The sequence below is a fragment of the Zonotrichia leucophrys genome, chromosome 8 (assembly GCF_028769735.1).
Source record: "Zonotrichia leucophrys gambelii isolate GWCS_2022_RI chromosome 8, RI_Zleu_2.0, whole genome shotgun sequence".
Taxonomy (NCBI): Eukaryota; Metazoa; Chordata; class Aves; order Passeriformes; family Passerellidae; genus Zonotrichia; species Zonotrichia leucophrys.
The window spans coordinates 3,556,204-3,576,690 of record NC_088178.1 but is presented as its reverse complement, the minus strand read 5'-3'; the positions used below and the strand labels follow the sequence as shown (position 1 = coordinate 3,576,690).

The 20,487-nt window shown below is 43.1% G+C and overlaps 1 protein-coding gene across 3 annotated transcripts in view; it reads left to right on the top strand.

Annotated features, from left to right (window-relative positions):
• SOAT1 (sterol O-acyltransferase 1) overlaps window positions 1–19,813 on the top strand; it is a 38,543-nt gene extending 18,730 nt beyond the window's left edge. For all 3 annotated transcript variants that reach the window (XM_064719860.1, XM_064719859.1, XM_064719862.1), the window contains exons 3-16: window positions 4,155–4,213; window positions 7,118–7,266; window positions 7,367–7,426; window positions 7,744–7,851; window positions 9,542–9,824; window positions 10,909–10,987; window positions 11,616–11,697; window positions 12,354–12,399; window positions 13,455–13,584; window positions 13,978–14,075; window positions 14,545–14,643; window positions 15,137–15,272; window positions 16,179–16,324; window positions 17,109–19,813. In XM_064719860.1, coding sequence (XP_064575930.1) covers window positions 4,155–4,213; window positions 7,118–7,266; window positions 7,367–7,426; window positions 7,744–7,851; window positions 9,542–9,824; window positions 10,909–10,987; window positions 11,616–11,697; window positions 12,354–12,399; window positions 13,455–13,584; window positions 13,978–14,075; window positions 14,545–14,643; window positions 15,137–15,272; window positions 16,179–16,324; window positions 17,109–17,165 — 1,532 coding nt within the window. In that variant the 3' untranslated portion in view covers window positions 17,166–19,813. The remainder of the gene's footprint in view (window positions 1–4,154; window positions 4,214–7,117; window positions 7,267–7,366; window positions 7,427–7,743; window positions 7,852–9,541; window positions 9,825–10,908; window positions 10,988–11,615; window positions 11,698–12,353; window positions 12,400–13,454; window positions 13,585–13,977; window positions 14,076–14,544; window positions 14,644–15,136; window positions 15,273–16,178; window positions 16,325–17,108) is intronic.
• The last annotated feature ends 674 nt before the right edge of the window (window positions 19,814–20,487 follow it).

Here is a 20,487-nt window from a genome sequence, read left to right as displayed (position 1 = left end):
AGGAGGACAGAGCTCTCCAAGGGGGAGCAATTTGCAAAGAGATTCAGCCTTTGCTGTATGACTCACAGCAATGAGTGTTCAGTGTTTCAACAGGCTGCTTCTTGTGGCTTCAGCTGCTTGAATCGAGTATCTGGGATGTGTTTCTGGGAGATAGATCAAAAAGCTGTTTTGTCTAGGTGGATTCTCATCATTCTAGGGGCTGTCATGTTTTGGAACCTGTGGTTTGGGTGAAGGCTCAGCAGTGTCTTGTGAAGAGCCTGGGACATGGTGCATAATACAGAGAATGCTGATTTTCCTAGTGGAGAGGCTGTTTGGGTTCCATGTCCCTGCAGAACTGAATTTTTAGCTAAATGCTTGCCCAGCAGTGCAGTGACCTGTGGCCTGTGAATTCTTTAAACAGATCATCTGAGTCTACTCATAACTTGCCTTTAATTGCTGAGTAGCCAAATAAATTACCATAAGTAAGAATTAAGGCTCATTAGCTCAAATTATTAATGTGTGTTGTATTGTAGCAATATGGAACTCCTCCCCTCTTTACAGTAGCCCTGAACTAGATTGGCTTTAATATTGCTTTGCTTCTGATAACATCTTCAGTGTTTTTGGAGAGGGAGCCTTTAAATCCAGGTGACTGACAATAATGAAATCCTTCTTCTTGTGTTGCTTTAACTTCTTGAATGGGAAGTTGTCTTATCAAGAAATGACAAAGCTGGTTTATTTTGGATCCCAGGCTGCAGCCCCAACATCATGTGAGTGATTCTCTGCTCTACCCATTTCAAATGTCACTTATCTGTAAGATGTGCAAGAGTGGGTTGAAAAAGGGACAAGAAGATCCTTTAGAAGAGGCACTTTGTCAATCTTGTGAAATTTTAGTTGCTCAACTTCTCAACAATTAAGAAGCTTTCTCAATCTTCAGGTGATTTTTTTTTATTGGCTTGGTTTTCAAAGAGAAACAAAGCTTACAATTAAATTGTTCTGTGATTTTTTTTCTTCTGACTTTGGAACCTGCTTGGAATTCGGTCTGTACAGAGGAGTCACATTCTAAAAGGATCAAGCTCAAGACCAGTGGGCCTCTAAAGATCTTGTTAATGTCCTTGCTGATGGGAAGGGAACCAAAGACCATTAAATAAAAAAATTTCTCCCTGTGAACAAAGCTCTTCCACAGCAAGCCCTGCTTAAGCCTCCTCTGAAATTGGCCACTATTTGATACCAGTCTTCAAGACAACTTTCTCATGACTTTAAATATATTTTTTTGTCTTCTTAAGGCATAACTCAACTTCTTTTAAATGCAAAGATATGCTTCCTTGTATAGTGCAGCCTTGAGTCCATTTTTCTATAATGCTGTTGCAATCCCAAAGTGATACAGAGGGATCCAGGCTTCCTTTGCAGGGTCAAAAGAAAGTGAAGATTTGGACTTCTCAGCAGTGCAAATTTCCTTTTAGACTCAAAATCACGTGATGAATCTCTTCTCCAGTGACCTGACAGAACATAAGTGGTGTCTTGTGCAAGGGAAGTTGAGTGATTAAAGATGATGTGCTTTTTCCCTGGTATCTGCCTTGTGACACTGCTGGGTTTATGGGCTGATGCAATGCAGCAGAATGGGTTGGTTTGGGGTGAGTTTTCTGCTACAGAAGATTTTGTGTTGAGAGAGACAATCTCACAGGTGAGTTTACTTTGTCCTATGAGTTGCTCTGACTGAAGCCATGGAGATCTTGATTTTAAAACCTATTTCTAATCTTTTCTCTGCATGCACACTAGTATGAGGCCAACTAGAGTGACAGGAGGACACTTGAAATTCCAATTTAGCAATTACAGCATCAGCAGGTCAGAGATTGTCCTCATTTCTTGTACAGCCATTAAAGCTGGACATTTGGTATATGTAAAGCTATACCCAGTTTTAAGGCCTTGTAGTCTGCAAGGGTGTTTTATTTCCAAAGTGAGCTGTGCCTGGGTAGTTTTTAATGTGAGTTTTTAATGACTGAGGCTTCAAAGGCAAGATCTGACAGGAAATATATGGTCCAAGAACTGGTTATTTTATTTTTAGCTTATCTTTAAAAGGAGATAATGCAATTCCTTTACTCCCATGTGTACTGTTCTCTTTGGTTGTTGTTGGGTGGCTTCAAGCAAACTTGATATCATCTTGAAGATTGGCAGCTGGGTAAGGGACACAAATTCTTAGTTTTTTGAAGGGAAAGGTTAGTTGTTCTTCGAGCTCAGCAGCTCTGTTCTGCTTTCTAGCAGGTCAGCACAAGGTAGTTCTTCCCATAGTACTAATAGAAGGAGTGGGCCAGGAATACAATTGTGGAGTGGCACAGTGAGGGAGTAGAGCCCCTGAGAACATCTGAAGGAGATACAGTTCTGCTGCTTGTGAAACTATTTTTTTTTTAAATATATTGGGAGGTGAATCTATTTGAGACCAGCAAAGTGCATGAGGTGAGTGGGTCACTGGTATCTTACATTCTTCTCAAATTGTTTTCCAAGCTGCTGTTGTTCTGCAAATGTAACAGCACAATGAGCTTAAATGCTGAGGTGTTTGGTTGTTTTTTATTTTTGTCATGGAGGTGAGATGCTTAGCAACCAGGAGTTCTATTTTTGTAAAAGTGGATCTTGGATGCAGCCAAAATCAATGGTGTTAAGCAGTTTCCTTGTTTGTTGTTACATCAGAAGTCTGCTAAGTGATAGGCAGTTGTTGCTGGTCTGTCCTTAATCTACAGCTTGTGTAGCAGATAGGAAAAAACCAAAATTCCTGCAGACAGACAAAAACCAAAATTCCTGGTTGATTGTTGGGAAGGGGAATTAATGCTAACAACTGATCTTAGCTGCACTGAAGATAAAGTTCCTTGTGTTGTTGTACTCTCTTCCAGTACTGGAATTGGAGTCACCTCTCAAGCAGGCCTACCTAAAATACTTAAAGCCAGTTGCTCAAACAAGCTGACAGGCTCCTGAGCAGCACAGAAGCATTTCCTGCTCTGAAAACGAAACTGCTTTGTGTGTAGAGGCCACGTTATGCACTGTGCTAGTGCTCTCAGTCTGTTTTCTTGTCTCACAGCAGCACAACTTTGGCACCTCTACAGCAAATCTGATGGCTCATGCTGCTCTGGAATCTTATTAGGGAATCACTTCAGTACCTTCTTTTTCTAAAAGTGGTAATGTTGTCTTAGAAACCAAACATGCAAGTTGTAATGCTGGCTGTGTGTTGGTGTGTAAGGTGGTGCTGCAGCTATAAATGCCAAAGGATAAGAACAAGGCCAGGTTTGCTGCTATCTTTTCACTCTGACTGGTATTTTAGGGGTGTGGATGCTGCTGCTTCAATCTTGATTTTCCTTCATGTGCAAGACTCTCTGTTTTAAGTAACTTTATCTTCTGTGTTGTTGTTATTGGAGAAGTGAAACATCAGCTGGTGCTTCTCCTAAAACACAACTAGTCTGAAATGTCTGACCTGTGGGTGTTGTTCCTCTTGATGTCAGAGGCATCTCAGATGTGTAGTTTTTAATGTGAAAGAAAGGTGGCATTTGAGGCTTTACCTATTGGCCAATGGTGTTAGTAATGACAAAAGTCAGATTATATTGATGGCATGTTAAACCTGACTCTTTACTTAATTAAGGAGTACAGTCACAGTGATACCTAGCACTTCTCCAGGGGGATAAAAGCAGTGGGAATAGCCAGGTTTGAGCAGAGGATAACTGTCCAAATTGCCATTTAGCCTGTCTTAGAGCTGATCATGGTATTTTACTAATAGCTGTGGCTGACTGCCTTGTCTGTTGGCAATGCAGAGGCCTCCAGACAAACTAAGCTTATGTCTGCTTAAGATAAAGCCCTGATAAAAAATCAGCACACTTGGAAATGACCTTCTAAGGGTCATTCTGATTGCTGCTTCAAGGCTGAATATGTTTAGGGACCTTGGGAATATTTGCAGAGTTGTTGATGAAAAATAAAATCCAGCATGTTTTCAGCTGTTGACTGCCTTACAGTGCTGTTGTTCTAAAATATGTGGTTGCAGTTTATGAACTTCCTGCAGCTTTGATTTGAGTTTAGTGGGACCCTATTAGAAGTCAGAAATGCTGTTGAAAAATTGGTGTCTGAACTACTGTGTGCTGTGCTTTTGTGGTTTCAGACATGCAACAAAAAAAGACTGAATATTTGCTTTCCTTCCTTAGGCTGGGTTGATGTGGACCACGTGATAACGAGGAAAATGCAGCTCATAGCAGAAGCTGAGGTAAGCACAATACTTGCTTGTGGTGGGGAGCAGGACAATTGACCCTGGAAGTCTTTTGGAGAGTCACTAGTCCTGGAACACAAATAGCCCTATTCAGTCCTAGATTGAGTGCAGTGACTTTTCCCCAGCCCTCTTTCTCTGTCCCACTTAGCACAAGAGGGATGATCTTATGTAATGGGGTTCTGTCTGATTTGACCCCAATAGGTTGAAGTCCAAAGATAAGAATGAACTTTGAAACCTGTCAATAAAATGGAAATTGCCTTACCACTAACTTTTGGCAGTGTGATGATTAGCCAGCCTGCTTGCATACTGAGCCTTTAAAATGCTCTGTGCCCTGCTGTCCATTGAATAAAGGGCAGCATGGAGCCTGCACCCCACAGCTGCTGCTGCCCTGACCTTCCTGAGCTCTGGTCTCATTCTTTTAGTCAGTGAACAATATCCTCATAGAAAATAGCACTGGTTGTTTCTGGCACCATCTGCATCTGTGTGGGCTGCCTTTGTCTTAAGTTATATTAAGGTGATTTATGCCCAAATGAAATGAAATTGGCTAAGGATGAACTGCACCCTCCTTGTTAACCATTGTTTTGTGGCACCCGTGTTCTTCAGGGCAAATTGCCCTGCACTCTTGCATCATTTTATTGCAGAAAATTCTGTGGTAAAGCTGAAGTAATCTAATTGTGCCAGCTTGACATGAATAGTAGGGAGTGGATAGTTAGAAGACAGAGAAAAATACCTTGCACCTTTGAGATATTTTCCTGTTTCACTGTTTTTTTTCTTTTTCTCCCTACCTTTTTAGGTGGTGTGGCATTTATAACAGGTATAACTAAGGTGTATTTAAATAGCCTTCTGCAAAAGGTGTGCTGGTGGTTTTTTTTGCTGAAACTCCTTAAATTCAGCCCTTTAGAGGGGCAGTCAGCTCAGAATTTTATTTTGGATGTTGTATTATCCTGTTTATCCTTCCTGAGAACAGGAGATCAAGCCTGGTAACTTCTCTGCAGACAGAGCAGTCGTTGCTAATCACTGTTGGCAGTGGGTGTTTGCAGGAGAAGCACAAGTAGCTTTGGAAGTTCCAGGGAGCACCAGCTGCTTGCAAGGGGACAACTTGACCTTGGATTTCTTTCTCCAGGAGTGTCTCTTGTTCCTTTTTTTAATTTTCTGGTTACCAGCTTTGAGACACGATTCATAGAAAGTTTTCTTACCCACAAAGAGAATCCTAGAAAATCAGTGGTGTTTTAATTGCTGAATTTTCTCCCAAAACACAAAGTTCAGATTTTAAGCTTTGAGTTATGCAGCTTGCAGATTTATTTCAGTTGTCTCAAGGCTGTGGGGAAAAAAATACCTGAGAATTCTTGGAGTGCTGGGCCCTTTTGTTGTGGGAGCCACTGAACAGAGGCTTGGATTGCAGTTTGCCTTTTCTGTGATGGGTATCTAAATTCAGGGCAGATGCTTGACTTGTGAAAAGCCTGGTCAAATGGGATTTGTAGGAGCTGAGCTGGGGGTTACTCAAGCATCTGCAGTCTGAAAGTCCAGTCCTTTATTTATTCCAAAAGGAGCTGAGAATGGTGTGTTCTTCACTAGGTCAGGGCTGTCAGGTGTCAGTGCCAAAAATTACTAAATCTGTTAGAATGAGTAAAGTTCTGGGGAACTGTTGCAGCTTTATAAGTAAAAGGCTGCTTCCCTCAACTTTCTAATTTGCCATCAATTTTTTATTATTGGCTAACTTCTGCTTTTGATGGCATAGCATTCTTTCAAGGGTTTTTGGTTTGTAATTACAGTTAGTTACAATTACTGTAGGGTCTGTACTCTGCTTTGTATTTGATTTAATCCTTTAAGAACTCATGTCCTGCTCTCCCAATGCAAACATGCACGTGCTGGTATCAGCCCTGGAGGGCTGTGTTAGGAGGAGGCAATCTCAGCAGAGTGCCAGCCAAAGGGAAGAGGTACTTTAAGGAAATATCATTGCTAAAGCCTCACTTGAGGAGAGATTAGGCTAAAAATGGGGAGACACTACTCAAAAAATACATATTTTTTGATGGGAATGAATAATGCTTTGTTTAGCATGGGCACTTCCAGGGACCCTGTGCCAGGGCCTCACCACCTCACAGGGAAGATTTTTTTCCAAATATCTGATTTAAACTTACCCTCTGCCAGTTTGAAGCCATCATCCCTTGTCCTGTCACTGCAGTTCCTCATGAAGAGTCCTTCTCCAACTTCCCTGTAGGTCCCCTGCAGACTTTGGCAGGTGCTGTGAGGTCTCCACACAACCCTCTCTCCTCCAGAAAGCTCCTTGAAAATAGGTTTCTTTCCCTTTTCAACCTTCAAGATGAGAAAGTAAATAGAAGTTGGGAATTCTGATCTGGGATGTCATGTAGGAAGACTTGCACCTTGAATCTGGAGGCAAACTGGAAAAATCCCAGGCAAAGGATGGTCAGACAAACATGGCTAGTAAACACTTGCATTAAGAAAACAAAACATGATGTGCAATTAGATTTTAAATAATTTCTTGAGACTTGCCTTTTGCCTGTGCTGAAGGTGATGGCTGGCTGGCAGAGTGTTCAGGAGCTCAGGGGTTGGCTCTCAGCTCTGCTTCATCACTTGGCTCCCCATTTTGGGGGTTAAACATTAAGGAACTAAATTCTCAGGACTCTGATAAGTCTTCTAAAAGGCCAGAGCAATTCTGTGTTGAATCTGATGGAGAAGATAAATGTTAATCAAAGTCCTCTGGCCTGAGGTGTGTGAACTGGCCCAGGTTATCCAAGTAGGCTCCAACTGTTGGTACACGATACAGAAATGTTTTCTTGATGCCTTGCTCTGTCCTGCTCCAGGATAAAAAGGAATATAAAGATTTTATGAAAATGTATCCAGCAAGTTAACAGTTTGCTGCTGTGTTTTTTACTCTGTCAGCAACTGAAGCCAGCTTTCATGAAGGAGGTGGACAGTCACTTCACAGAGTTTGTGAACAGCTTGGTGGCAAAATCGGCACTCCTGGATTCCTCATCTGCAGCCTCCCTTTTCCCAGCTTCCTGTGCAGAGAAGGAACTGCACAAAGCTAAGTAAGTTCCTTTTAAGCTGTTGCTATAACAAGGTTGTGTTTCATGGAAGCTTTATTTCCTTTTTTGGCTCAAATGTCAAACAAATATTCTTTGCTTGCAGGAATTCGAGGGCCCCTCCAGAACACGGGAAAATCTTTACTGCCAGGAGGTCCCTCTTGGAGTGAGTAACTTAACTTCATCAAAGTAATTTCATCAAATTCACTGCAAATTCCCTTGATAGCAAGCTAATGAGCCTGTGCTTTGAGGTACTTTCCCTGCCACCACCCGCAGTCTTATGTTCCAATCCATGGGGATTAATCTGTTCAAGCTTCTCTCTTCCTAAAATATCTGTACTACATCTTGCAAATATCAACCTTAATTACAGCCATCTCAGTACCACTGGGATTGTGGCTAATTATCCTTTGTCTGAGGGTAAGCTGGGGAAGTGTCTGTGTCTGTGGCACCCCAGCTGTACCTTAACTCTGGTGTCTCCCTCAGTGAGCTGTTTGAAGTGAGTCACATCACGACAATCTACCACATGTTCATCGCCCTTCTCATCGTCTTCATCCTCAGTACGCTTCTAGTAGACTTCATTGATGAAGGAAGGTAAGGATGCCTTGGAAAGACAGGGATGAGGGCTGGGAATAGCTCTTCCAGAGTGCCAGAGGCACATGAAACTGCAGAATGGTGCAGAAAGAAGGGGGAATCCTCCTTGGGGTGTTGCTGCAAGCGTAGGTTTTACGTTGGCATACTTACAATATGTGCTGGAGTTCCTGTTGAGAGGGTATGACCATTCCAAATTGCAAATCTGGATATTAGGAAAACACTGCTAACTGATGTGTTTCATGAGAGTTGTGGCCCCACAGCTCAGCCTAACGTGCTTAGTTCATCACGAGGCTGGCAAAAGGGAATGTGGAATGCTTTGGTTGAGTATCTTTAATGAGACAGCAGCTTTCAGCTGCTTGTGTTGCTCGAAGAAGGACTCTGCTTAAAAAAAAATTAAATACTTCAGCAGTCCTTCCTCTGTTTAAAAATGACAGTTCTGGAACATTGTACTTGTACTCAAATAAAAATAGAACTTTGTTTTTCCTGGGGAAAAATCTCAAGGATGTTGGCAGAGCCTCTGCTAAGATAGTGCTTTGCAGGTAGCCAGTTGTGAATTAAGATTGTGAAAGACTGCTTTCCTCACTTGTTGCTTAAATAATATTTTGGCAAGCTGTATCTCATGTACACAAGTAGGATTACATGTTTATCTTGCTGATTATCTGCTCTTCAGTGTACAAAACCAGAACTGTATCTTGTTTATAATCATTGTCCCTTTAGTCTGGGTATAAGAACAGGCTTGTGTGCTATTGAATGTTGTTTAGCTGATCATAACTTACTTGTGTATGGACATTGAGGGATAATGGGTATTTACCTTAAAATCAGCTAGGGCTGGATACCCTTACTACTTTAAAAATAATATCTGTGGTCTTAGCTAGATAATTTGGATCCAGTTTGCAATTGAGCCTCCACCTGAGAAGGAATAACTTTTGTTGGTGTATTCTGTTCTGTTGTCTTCTGGTCTTAGTTTAGAAGAGCTTATTGTAGGAGTAAGCTCTGAGGAAGTGTGAGAGGCAGTGAAGTTGATCAACCTTTTGTTTATGTCCTTATGTTTTAAGCTTGATTAATGGACTAAAGCACCTGGTGCACACCAGTTGCTCTTATTTGGACTGACCTTCTAATGACCCTGATCCTTTTGGAGAACTTCTAAACTGAATATGTGTGGAATGCCCACAGAAAAGGATTAAACTAGCTTTGAGTGCTGGATGTTAAAATACCCCATGACTATGGAGACAGGGGAAAAGCCTCTTTAGGCTTAAACCCCTGGGAAGAGCTGAGTTCCAGTGCAGTAGTGATGATGTCCTGGGGGTGTTCCCCAAAAGCTCTGGTGGACCCTCATCCAGCAGTGGATTGTTCAGTCACGCGCTTGTTCTTGGGAGGGATGAGCTTGAGCCTGCTCTTAAAGCACATGCTGATCTTAGAGATGTGCTTAAACCCTGTGGGATTTGAAGGTAAGCTGTGCCTGCCAGCACTGGTGGCATCAGTCCTTCTCTTAGTTTCTGGGATACTTGAGTGTGGTCCCTTGAAGCTGCCACAGACAGCCCTGAGCTGAAACTGCCGTGGTCACTTCTATCCAGACTGTCAACCAGTTATGATCTGGAAGCTTTGTGTTTTGTGGCCACTTAGTGGAGTAGAAGTATTTCTAATCAAAGAATGGATGCTCAAAAAATGTCTCTTTCCTTGTGCCTTCTAGGCTGGTCCTTGGATTTGATCTCCTGGTCTTCGTTTTTGGGAAGTTCCCAGTTGTCTTCTGTACTTGGCTGTGCATGTTCAGTGCCACAGTAGTTGTTCCATACAACCTTTTTGTGTGGTGGGCCCAAGGCTATTCCAGTTCCTCCCATCGTGCAATGCACTCTTTCTTCTATGGGATGCTGTTCACACTCTTCCAAATAGCTGGGCTTGGGTTTGGACCAACCTATGTTGCTGTAGCCTATGCCCTGCCTCCAGCTTCCCGCTTCATTGTAATCCTGGAGCAGGTGAGTCCCTACCCTGCATCCTCTGGACCCTAGGATACATTGAATTGCATTTTATTGTCAAAGTGGAAAGAAGTCAAATGTTGTTTTTATTCATTAAATTAAGCCAAGGCTGTGGATGCAGCATCTCTGAGACTTGAGGACAGTTACATGCAGCAAGTCTAATAAGAAAGAGTAGAGAATAGACTTCATTTTGACCTGGAAACCATTTGTGGGTTTTTACCCAATATTTAAGATTTTACTGTGGGTTTTACTGAAATTCCATTTGTTTCTGGTTGTCTTGTGGATGCCTAAGTGCTTAAAACCAATTTTAAGAACATGTTGTGCCATAGTCCACAAGGAAGCTGTCATGTTCCTCTTTAAAAAACAAAACCCAAAAAGGCAAGTATATGGTCAGGAAGTGATTCCTGTTGGCATTTCTGTTCTCAAGAAGCAAGTGTCTTGTCTCTGTAATCAGGACTTGTTTGGAAGTGGAATTTTTTTTGTGGAGGGGAACAGAAAAGTGCAAGAGTGGAGGTCTGGTCATTCCATCAGGTTAAAATAAGGATGGTCAGGGATGAGTTTTAAAAATTAACTTTGTACTGGCCCTACTTTTGGTTCTTCAGTATTAAAACAAAATTAAAAGAAAAACCTGCTTGACAGTTGTGGACTGTTTATGTGGAGCACCACCTTATACCCAGGTAGTGATAATTGCTGTTCCACACACGTAACTTCAAGGACACACCTAGACTCTGAAACATCCTGGCCTGCTGAAATGGAGAGGGGTTTCCCTTCCATTTGAAGTTAATGTTGGCTGATTAGTGACTTGCTGGTGTTATTCACAGTCCTTGTGGATGTGGTGGTCCTGCAAGTGTAGATGAGATGTGTTTGGACTCTCCTGAGCCATAGTTGCTGCTGCATGTTTCCCCTTGCAGAGTTTGGTGTTCATGTCGGTTAAACAGGCTTGTGGGTGGAGGAAGCAGCCCTTTGCTTGTAAATGGGAAAGAAACCAAGATGCTGAAGGTGTTGCTGTAAAATGCTGGATCCAGGCTTCACTGGAAGGTTGTGAAAATGAAAGCACTGAGCTGCTCTTCTCTTGGCCTTGCAGGTTCGTCTTGTTATGAAGGCTCATTCCTTCATCCGGGAGAACGTACCCCGAGTCCTGTCCTCAGTGAAGGACAAGTCTGGTGAGTAACTTGCCCTGCTCCATTTTATATAGCCAGCTCTAGCTTTCCTTCCATTGCTGTGAGCTGGAGAGGTGGGATTTGAATTGGTGACTTTGGATGGGGAGGTTGAAGGTTTTGCATCATAATTTCAGCCTGAACCTTTTCATTTGTTTTCAGTTGTATTAGACAACGAGTTAGACTGTAGTTCATGTCTAAGTCCTCTCTGGATCTTAAATCTTTGTTCTCCAGGATTCCCTATTTCTGCTTTTTGGAGTAAAAGTTGTCTAGATGTTGCCTGCAGACCTCCAGCTCAGTGCTGTAGCTGAAATGACAGCAATCATAGAACAAAAGATCTTTTAAGCAAGGCCTGCTAGAGCTGACTGGACTGAACCCACGTGTTGATAGGACAGGAAATGTGATACCAAGGTGTTAGCAGATAGTTTGGTTACCCTCACTTGCTAACTGTCCTTCATGCACACCATCTCAAAGGTCCAGTTTGTTTTATTCTCTGCAAATCCTGTAGTTTTAGTTCCAGACTGAGGTTTCTGAGGTGAGAAGCGTTCTGTTTTTTGGGGGAGACTGAACTGTCAGTAAAACGGAACTGTCAGTAAAAAGATTGCTTTTGTTTTTTATTTCCCCCTCTTCCCAGGCACAGTACATATTCCCAGAATTTCTCAGTACCTGTACTTCCTCTTTGCTCCCACCCTCATCTACAGAGATAACTATCCCAGGTAATGTGAGCAACAACAGAACACTAAAGCAGACTGAAAACTGAAGCCAACATTAAGCACCCCTGGGTGTGATCAATTTATGAGTTGGAGCTTTCACAAAGATGTGGTTAAGCTGGCAAGGGCAGAACTTGCTCATGGAGTTCTGCTTTTATTTCTTTGGGAAACTCACTTGAAGTTGAACTAATTAAGAACTTGCTACAGGTCATGTAGTGATAGACAGTTCCTGCAATAGGAACCTGTGTGTTTATGTGGTGCTAATAAGCAGCCCTGTCTCTGAGTTTGAGGCTGAAGCCTTTATGAGTGGGAACTCCCAGACTCTTCTGTGCATTGCTGGGTGACACTTTGGCTGTGTGAAATCAGCAGTCCTTCACACAACTGTCTGCAGATTCCCACCTCCTACAGAACTGTACAGTGCTGCCCTCCAGATACCTTCCCATTTATGGAATTGCTGGAGTTCTGCTGTAGTTGAAAGTGGGGAACCAGCAATTTGGGCAGACATCCCTTGGGCGTCAGGAGATTAAGAATTCTGGAATTCAGAAGCTATTTTTTTTTCAGAGAATACATCAGTAAAATTGTAAAATCCTTCAAGTAATTGAAGGGAGGGGCTTGCTGCTTTGAGGTCCTATTTAACTGTGATATCCTGTTCTTCCTTCTAGGAATCCCACAATAAGATGGGGCTATGTAGCTACCAAATTTGCACAGGTGAGTGGTGCAGCTTTCTGCAGAATACACTCTTGGAGATCATCTAGGATGTGTTGCCCAACAGCTCTCTTTGGCATTAAATCACTCCACTTGGCATGGCCGTACCAATAAAGAATACTTTTCATTGACTAACAAACTGTGATCTTGCTGCACTAATGGTTGTGCCAAAAAAAGAAAAAAAATTAAAATATTTGCTTAAACAAGCTTACAGTTAAAAAAAACCTGTGTGTAGATCAATACCCATGCCCTCTTTCTTCACTCTGGTTGTAGTGCAAGGGCACAGCTTGTTCTCTGCAATTATTCAAAGCAATTTTGAAATAATGAGGCCTGGGGTCCAAATCCCCAGTGCTTATTTGAGTTCAAGATTGACTGATTCTTCACATTTGTGGCCATGAGCTCCAGTAGCTTCTTGTGGATGTGTTTCCAAGTAATGGATTTGTGTGACTGAAACTTTGGCTGTAACACAATGCATTTGTGTTTTAAAAAGCAAAACAATGAATTAAAAAAAGGCAGCATGAACAGGCCTTTGGCTGCTTGCTGTTGGACAAAGAGGAGGACAGCACCTGCCTTACATCCAAGTATTTCAACACTGGCATTTTGACCTCAACATCCACAACATCAGTTCATGAGTCAGAGAAAGCCTGAGGTGCTTTGGCCTGTAAATGTCAACTTTGGAATAAAATAAAAATAAGCTTTAATATTAGATTTAACTACAGTAAGTATTTTTCAATTATTTCTGCCCTTACCTTGGATGCAGATCAAGGGTATTTTCCCCACTTTGGTCAAAACCTGTGACTTGATAGGACTGGGGAAAACTGACAGCTGCTGTAGTAGAAAAGAGAAGTTGATTTTGCTGCTGGCTGTTCAGCATACTCCAGGGATTGCTGTGGCTTTCTTTCTGCCTGGATCCTTGGGGAGCTTTATTGGCAGCAATGTAAAATAAATTATTTTGGCTTGTGTTGGCAGCTGCCATTCTCTCCTAGAGCTGGCAAGTGGTGATGTGTTAATTGTGTGTTCCTGTTATGAAGCCAGGTTTTGGGGTATTTTTGTTCCAGGTGCTTGGCTCACTTTTCTATGCCTACTACATCTTTGTGAGACTCTGCATTCCTCTGTTTCGCAACAGCAGTCAGGAAACCTTCAACCTTCGAGGGCTGGTCCTCTGTATCTTCAACTCCATCCTGCCAGGTAAGGCCCAGATCCATGAGTGACTACTTTCATCTTTGGGGAAGGGAGAAGTGCTTCATTTGAGATGCATTCATGACAGGCAGAGATCAACAAAGGAGATCTTGTGGGCAGACTGCAGCATTAAGGGGTAAAACTTCAAAATCAGCAATACAAAAGAAAAGCTTTGAATTTAACTCTTCAAATTGAGCTGCAGGCTCTGGGGCAGCCTTGCTGTTGCCTTCTGGGGAGAGCAGGGCCTAGTATGGTAACTGAAATATTGTTGTGCTACATGTACAAAAGGGTAGAGCTCATCTCTGTCACTGCCTATAAGAAAGTTTTTGACTGTGTTGGGTGCTCTTGCTTGTGGCTGAGAGCAAACACTGCCAAACTGGTGTGGCTGTTCCTTGTTTCCAGGTGTCCTGATTCTCTTCCTGGTGTTCTTTGCGTTCCTCCACTGTTGGCTGAACGCGTTTGCCGAGATGCTGCGCTTTGCAGACAGGATGTTCTACAAGGTGAGAAGCAGGAGCTGCAGTTTATAAAGCTTCTGAAAGTCATTGTCATCATGAAAAAAAAAAAAAGGAGGAAACTGAAGATTGTTTTACCAAACAAAGCAACCATGGGATTTTGCTTGGTTTATGCTGTTATGGTTTAAGTTTGTAGCTGTGCTGTAGAAGAGATTTGGTTTCTGTTGGCAGTCTGAGTTGCTTTAAGGTGAAATAATACCCTGTGCACAAACAGAAGCAGCCAACAGACCTACCTAATAGCTCCATTAGCCTTCTTTTTGTTCTTTTATCATATCAGCCACTGCAGTTTGGGGTAAAACCAGACTTTGATACTCCAAGTAGAATGTTGGAAGTGTGATGGAAAGTTTGGTCAAATTGGTATTATTTTGCTGAATATATTTCAATTTGAGATCCTAGAAAAGCCCTCTAGAATGTTTTATGTTTAATTAGATTTATAGTCTTTCCATTGTGCTTTCAGGACTGGTGGAATTCCACATCCTATGCAAACTACTACAGAACCTGGAATGTGGTGGTACATGACTGGCTCTATTACTATGCCTACAGGGACTTCCTTTGGGTGAGTAACAAGCTGATATATTCTTTTGTTAATTAAACATGCAACTACTGGGCAAAATGGTACATTTGTCAAGATGCAGAAGCATAAAAATGTTTAGAGGCATAAAAATGTTTCATGTCAGCTGTTGTGGGGAGCCACTGTGCTTTTAGAGAGATCCATTACTCATTTCCACATCGTTAATGTGTGCAAAACGTGGGGCTGAGATGTAGGAATGCAGAGACTGCCTGAGCAGTCAGAACCCATGTTGCACTGTTTCCATGAGCTGTGGGAGGTATTTAATGAGTGGGCTCAGCACAAGCACTAATGCAGAAATGTACCTGAAGAGAAACACCTAAAGCCCAAGGTGCTCTGTAAAGCACTTGGCATTTCACACGTGCCTCTTGGCTGGAGGAGAACCTTCTTAGCTCAGGGAAGAAAATTCACTGTGTTGCAACAACCAAACAAAAACCACAGCAGAGTAGCTCCTAATACTTGGCATTCTTGTCTCTCCCAGTTTTTTGGGAAGAAGTTCAGAGCAGCAGCCATGCTGTCTGTCTTCACCGTGTCAGCTGCTGTGCACGAGTATGTCCTCAGCATCTGCTTTGGCTTCTTCTATCCAGTTCTCTTCTGCCTGTTTTCATGCTTTGGAGGTAAGCTCCAAGGAGGAGAGTGTGGGAGTGGCTGTGGGGTTTGTGGCTTTTTTTAGAGAAGCATGCTTTGTGCTTTTGATAATGATGCCAGCTGTTCCCTCAGCACTAACACACAGTATTGTTGCCCAAGGGTTGCAATTGTGAGTCCAAGCTTTGTGAATGGATTTTTGCAGCTCAGGAGATCCACACCTCTGTACCCACAGAGGATTTGGAAGCTTGGGGCTTAGATGATCAAGGTCTTGGTGATGAGGAAGAGGGATCTGTGTTATACACTGCTGTTCCTGTGACACTGCACAGAGTTTAACAGCACTGCTTCCTCTTTGCCAAGCTGTAGTTGAATCACTGTGTGTCAGCAGCTTGTCAGTCTTCCCCTGTTCACAGTATAAGGAAACTATTAGTTAGTTCACTACTGCAGTGAGGAAGAGTGTGGGAAATGGATTTATGATGGCATGAATTATAATATCTGTTTTGTCTCACCCTTCTCATGAGACTGAAAATAGAATAAAAGTTTTTAAAACACCTCTGTTACCCCATCTCTGGGTCAGAAAAGAGTGTAATCTAACAGAAGAGCCCATTTAGAAGTCAGAGCTCTTGGATTTCTTTGTGTTTTAGAGGGCTCTAATAAACTCTAGGCCACCTCTGCCATGCCTTGGTGACCAGTGTAAGAGAAATAATGTTGATTCCCCAGAGGCACACAGCTTGTTGGCAAAGTTACTGGAAGTAAATGTGAGAATCAGCTCAGAGTATTTGCTCTATTGCCAAGCATAATCAGATTTTCATGCAGTAGCCTTGTTGATCCAGAGATGAAGTGAAAGGAGGGGAAGATCCCAGTAAAATCAGGTGATCTTTGATTCTTGAATCTTAAATTTGTTTCTGAATAATTCTTCTCATTCCTCCCCTTTTCAGTGGTCTTCAACTTCACTCTGAACGACAGTCGGAAAGGGCCCTTCTGGAATGTGATCATGTGGACCTCCCTGTTCCTGGGCCAAGGAGTCATCATCTGCCTCTACAGCCAGGAGTGGTACGCCCGCCAGTACTGCCCCGTGGAAAACGTGAGTGCCTGCTTGTTCCCCTGGATAACAGCTCTGGGAGAGGCTGTCCTGTCTTGCTGTGCAGGAAGAGTGGAAGTTAAAGGGCATGAGCCTTTCTGGCAGTGTGCTACATCCATTCTTTAGGAGTTATTTAGCCTAGAGCTGCCCAGCAGAAGTGTGTTCAGTAATGGTCCTTCTGTGCTTGGTAGGATTTCACTGCTTGGAACTGAGGGTGGTGCTACCCCATTTCTGAGGATATGCCAGACCTCATTTAGGGTGTGGCAATGGAACTGCAGCACTTGGCCAGTGAATTGAGGAGAAATTTTGTAGAAGGCCCACAAAAACTGTGCCTGTTGTGCCTCTCCCAGGCTAGAGTGGGTGGTGGTGAGAAGTGGTTACCTGTAGATAATTTGGGGTTTAGGTGCTGTTTTCTCTAACTCATTTTCTTGGTACCAGATTCTATTCTAGACAGAACTTCTTGCTGTCCCAGGTGATTTCAGTTTTAACCAGAGGTATCCTTTGGCAGCCTCTATTTTAAGTTTGATTCTCCTCAGTTAAGAGTTTGCCATCATTAATTACTTGCCTTCTTGATACAGCAGGCTACTAGGCACAGTGTTTGCCTGATGTAACAGAACTTATGGCTGCACTTACACTTTGTCACCTGCTTAGTGAAGGCAAGAGCAGGGTTTTAGGGTGCAGAAATGTGGTTTGATCTTTCCTGTTAGAGAAGCTTGATTTCAGCAGCTTGTACCACAGCTGGTGCTGTGGGCTTGTGACTAATCTACTGCCTCTCCATGTTTTGCAGCCCACATTCCTGGACTATTTAAAGCCACGCTCATGGTCCTGTCTTGTGAAGATGTGAAAATGGGGTGCTCTGGCCATGACATCACAGAAAAACAGAGGTGTCCTCCAAGTACTTGGACCAATGATCTAACTTACTACAGACTTTTTCTAAGGGAAGTTGGGCCTCTTCATTATTGGGGAGAAACTGTAATTTTTTTAAACATTGCTGGAGCAAACCAGTTGACCTGGATTGCAACAGACTTCAAAGGCAGCATCTATAACATGCTGTCCCACTTTGAGCCATTTCCATGCCAGTGAAACATTGAGCTGAAGGTGGAGTCTACTGGAATCCTACTCATCCAGGGATCCCCCCCAAGTTGCTGCTTTTCTGGACAAGAGGCAAGCTAGTCAGATTTGCTGGTAGCTCATTGTTGGTATCCGTCCATCTTTCTTAGCCATCATTTGCAATTTTTTTTCTCCTTTTTGGTAATGGGATGTCTACAAAACTTCTGTTCTTCATGCTCCTGCCTGCCACTGTGACATGCACAAGTGGCAGAGCCACAGGGTGTTTACCTCCTTGCTCTGAAGATGGCCAAAGGTTTCCTGGCTGGCTTCAAGCTGCATCCTGTGTATGCCAACAGATATAAATGGGCAGAGGAAGAGGGATTGTCACCGTGCTGAGGCAGGTTCAGAAGCAGGGCATGGTGTGTGCAGTCTTTATATGACTTTTTACACCAAAAATGTTTCTCTGTATTCATTTAGTTCCAACTGCCTTACAGCATTTTTGTTCTCTGAAGGCCCTTGTGACTTGAGGAGTTCTTTTTCTTCTTGTTCTTCCTTTCTCCTGTTCTAGGTAATCAGTTCTTTTAACATGATTAACTTGTAAAAGAGCTTTTGCTTTGATTTGGCAGGTGCTTTAAGGTACACAGGTTCTTAAGGGTTTCTTTACTAAGAAAAACTTGAAATAATATGACCAAACTCTAAGAAAATGGGATCAACTTTACAGGTACAGAGCATGATCTTGTTTGAAATGGCCATGTGCAGTTCAGTGTGCCAGCACACCTTGTCCATGTGTATTGGAGAAGTTTTAGTGCTGCTGGGGATTGGCCCAGAGCTGCTTTGTCACCTGCCTGTGTCTGCCCTGACACCAGAGGGGGCTTCAGGTGGAGATCAGCCTCCTGGGTACTGCCCTCTTGGTGAGGAGGTAGCACATCCTCCCACCCACACCAGTAAAGACAGGGACCCTGTGTGAGTTTGGTGTTTCCACAGCAATGAATCTGTCAGAGTTCCTTCAGCTGCCTTGTTCTGTCAGGTGCTAAACAGAGCAGGGAGCTTGCAGAGTGCCTGGGGACAGATCACTCCAGTTGGACTGGAACTGTAGTTCCCATTATTGGAGACAGGGTCACCTGATGGACACACCTTAACTGTGGTGAAAAGGGCCACTTGATAGAGACACCAGAACTTTGGTGACAAATATGTTAGAATTACTCAAATGTTGTCAGAAACTGCCAATGGAGAACAGCATATCCTTACTACCTACAGCCCTGGGTATTTCATACCAGCAGTATTGGGACCATTGGTGGACTTGTCTCCCAAGCCACTTCACACTCTCCTTTGGGCCTCTGCTTTCACTAAGTTCAGTCAGAAGTAATTTCATGAAAGCTAGGGAATACTTCAACTCCTCCAAGTCTTCAGTAGGAAGGAATCGTGCTCTTGAGAAAGGACATTGTACCAGGTCAAATTTGCCAAATAGTGTTTCTGTGTGAGGTTCTCCTCTGACAACACTTCCTGCAAAAAATTGTTTGATGAAACCGTTGAAGTAATTTCAGAGGAACTATATGCTCAAATTTTACAGTATTCATATATGAAAGTCCTGAGAATTAAATGGATTACTTTATCACCATTCAGACTGAGTAATCTGAAATCTTTCACCATACCTTTTGTGGGAGGAGAGAATAGGAGTTCTGGAACAACTATTGAGAAAACAGTCAAAAATACAAAAAAACACCTTTTGGCCAAACAGCTTTGTCACCTGTACAGGATGACAAAGAACAGGTTGAGATTCAGTCCAATTCTTTTTTGTTTGGTGCTCAGAACACTTACAGAGGTTACTGCACTCAAAGAGGGTGGGATGGATTTGGGACTTGGTTTGCTATCTTGAAACCCATGGCAGGTCTTGATACAGTTTCAGTGTTTTCAAAAAGAGACCAAAGGATGGCACTTTGTGCCCTGTTTTGGTGTTTCCCTCACACCTGGCACTGTTGTGTGCCCAGAAGGAATATCAGCATTTACTGTGTCAGCATCATCACTGTTTGAAGCCCGAGGGCTTGAGCATCTGGCAAGCTAAAGGCAACCAGAAAGGGATGCTCAGCTGTTGGAACTAGTCTTAGTTTTGACAAGTTGAGGTTTTCAGCCTTGTAGATCAAGGCATCTGGCAACCATGCTGTCAGGCATTAACAATTTGGTTTACTTTCAATTTTGTGGGGTTTTTTAATTGCTTTTAAATGTGGGCTTATTTTCATTTTTCTCAAGAGTGCTGGAGGGGAAATACTAAGTCTTTTGCACATTGCTTATTTAATTAAAAGTCAATTACACCACGTTTGAGTTTCTTAGACTGCAAGTGCCAGAGCACTTGACCAGAACAGTGCAACGTTCTGGTCAGTGGTGAGGATGTGAAGGTTCCCAACCTGCCCTTTACAAGCTCTTAATATAATGTAATATAATATATTCTGTTTTCTGTGGTTCTTTCCAACACAAGAACTGTGCAGCTTGCTTCCATGGTAACTCCCTGAGCTGTGAGGTGGGAAGCCTCCAGCTTTGGAATGGCAGCCAGTACAGCTGCAGCTTCTTGCTCAATAACCTGATGAAAATCAATGTTGCTCCATCAAAACGCATCCTGGGGTTTTCATGCCTTGGTGGGATGTCCCTGCCTGTGACAGGGGACACCCCAGCCTCGGTGTCCTGTCCCTGCCTGTGACAGGGGACACCCCATCATTAGCCCTGGAGCTGGCACCAGCTGTTCCATGATCTAACCTGTACATGTTCTGTCAGGTACAAGAGCTGTTTATAATCTACTGTATTACAGCAGCTAAAAACTATTTTGCTGTTAGGGCAGGAAAAGAAATGGCTTTGGCCTGTTTTTTTCTCTGAGGTGCCTGTTTTGGGGGGAGTTACAAGAGGGCACAGAGGATGGGACTGGGAGCAGAGTAAGATATGTGGGGTTTCCACAGCAGCCACCTTTCCCAGGAGAGGAGGTGAAGGAAGGGAAGCCAAAGCTGCCTGTGCCCACAGCTGTGTCCTGGGTGGGGCTGTGTCTTTCTTTCCAAGGAGAGGGATGGAGACATTAATGCCATGGCTGACCCAGGCTTGGAGGCACCAGGCATGGTCACAGCATGGTAGAG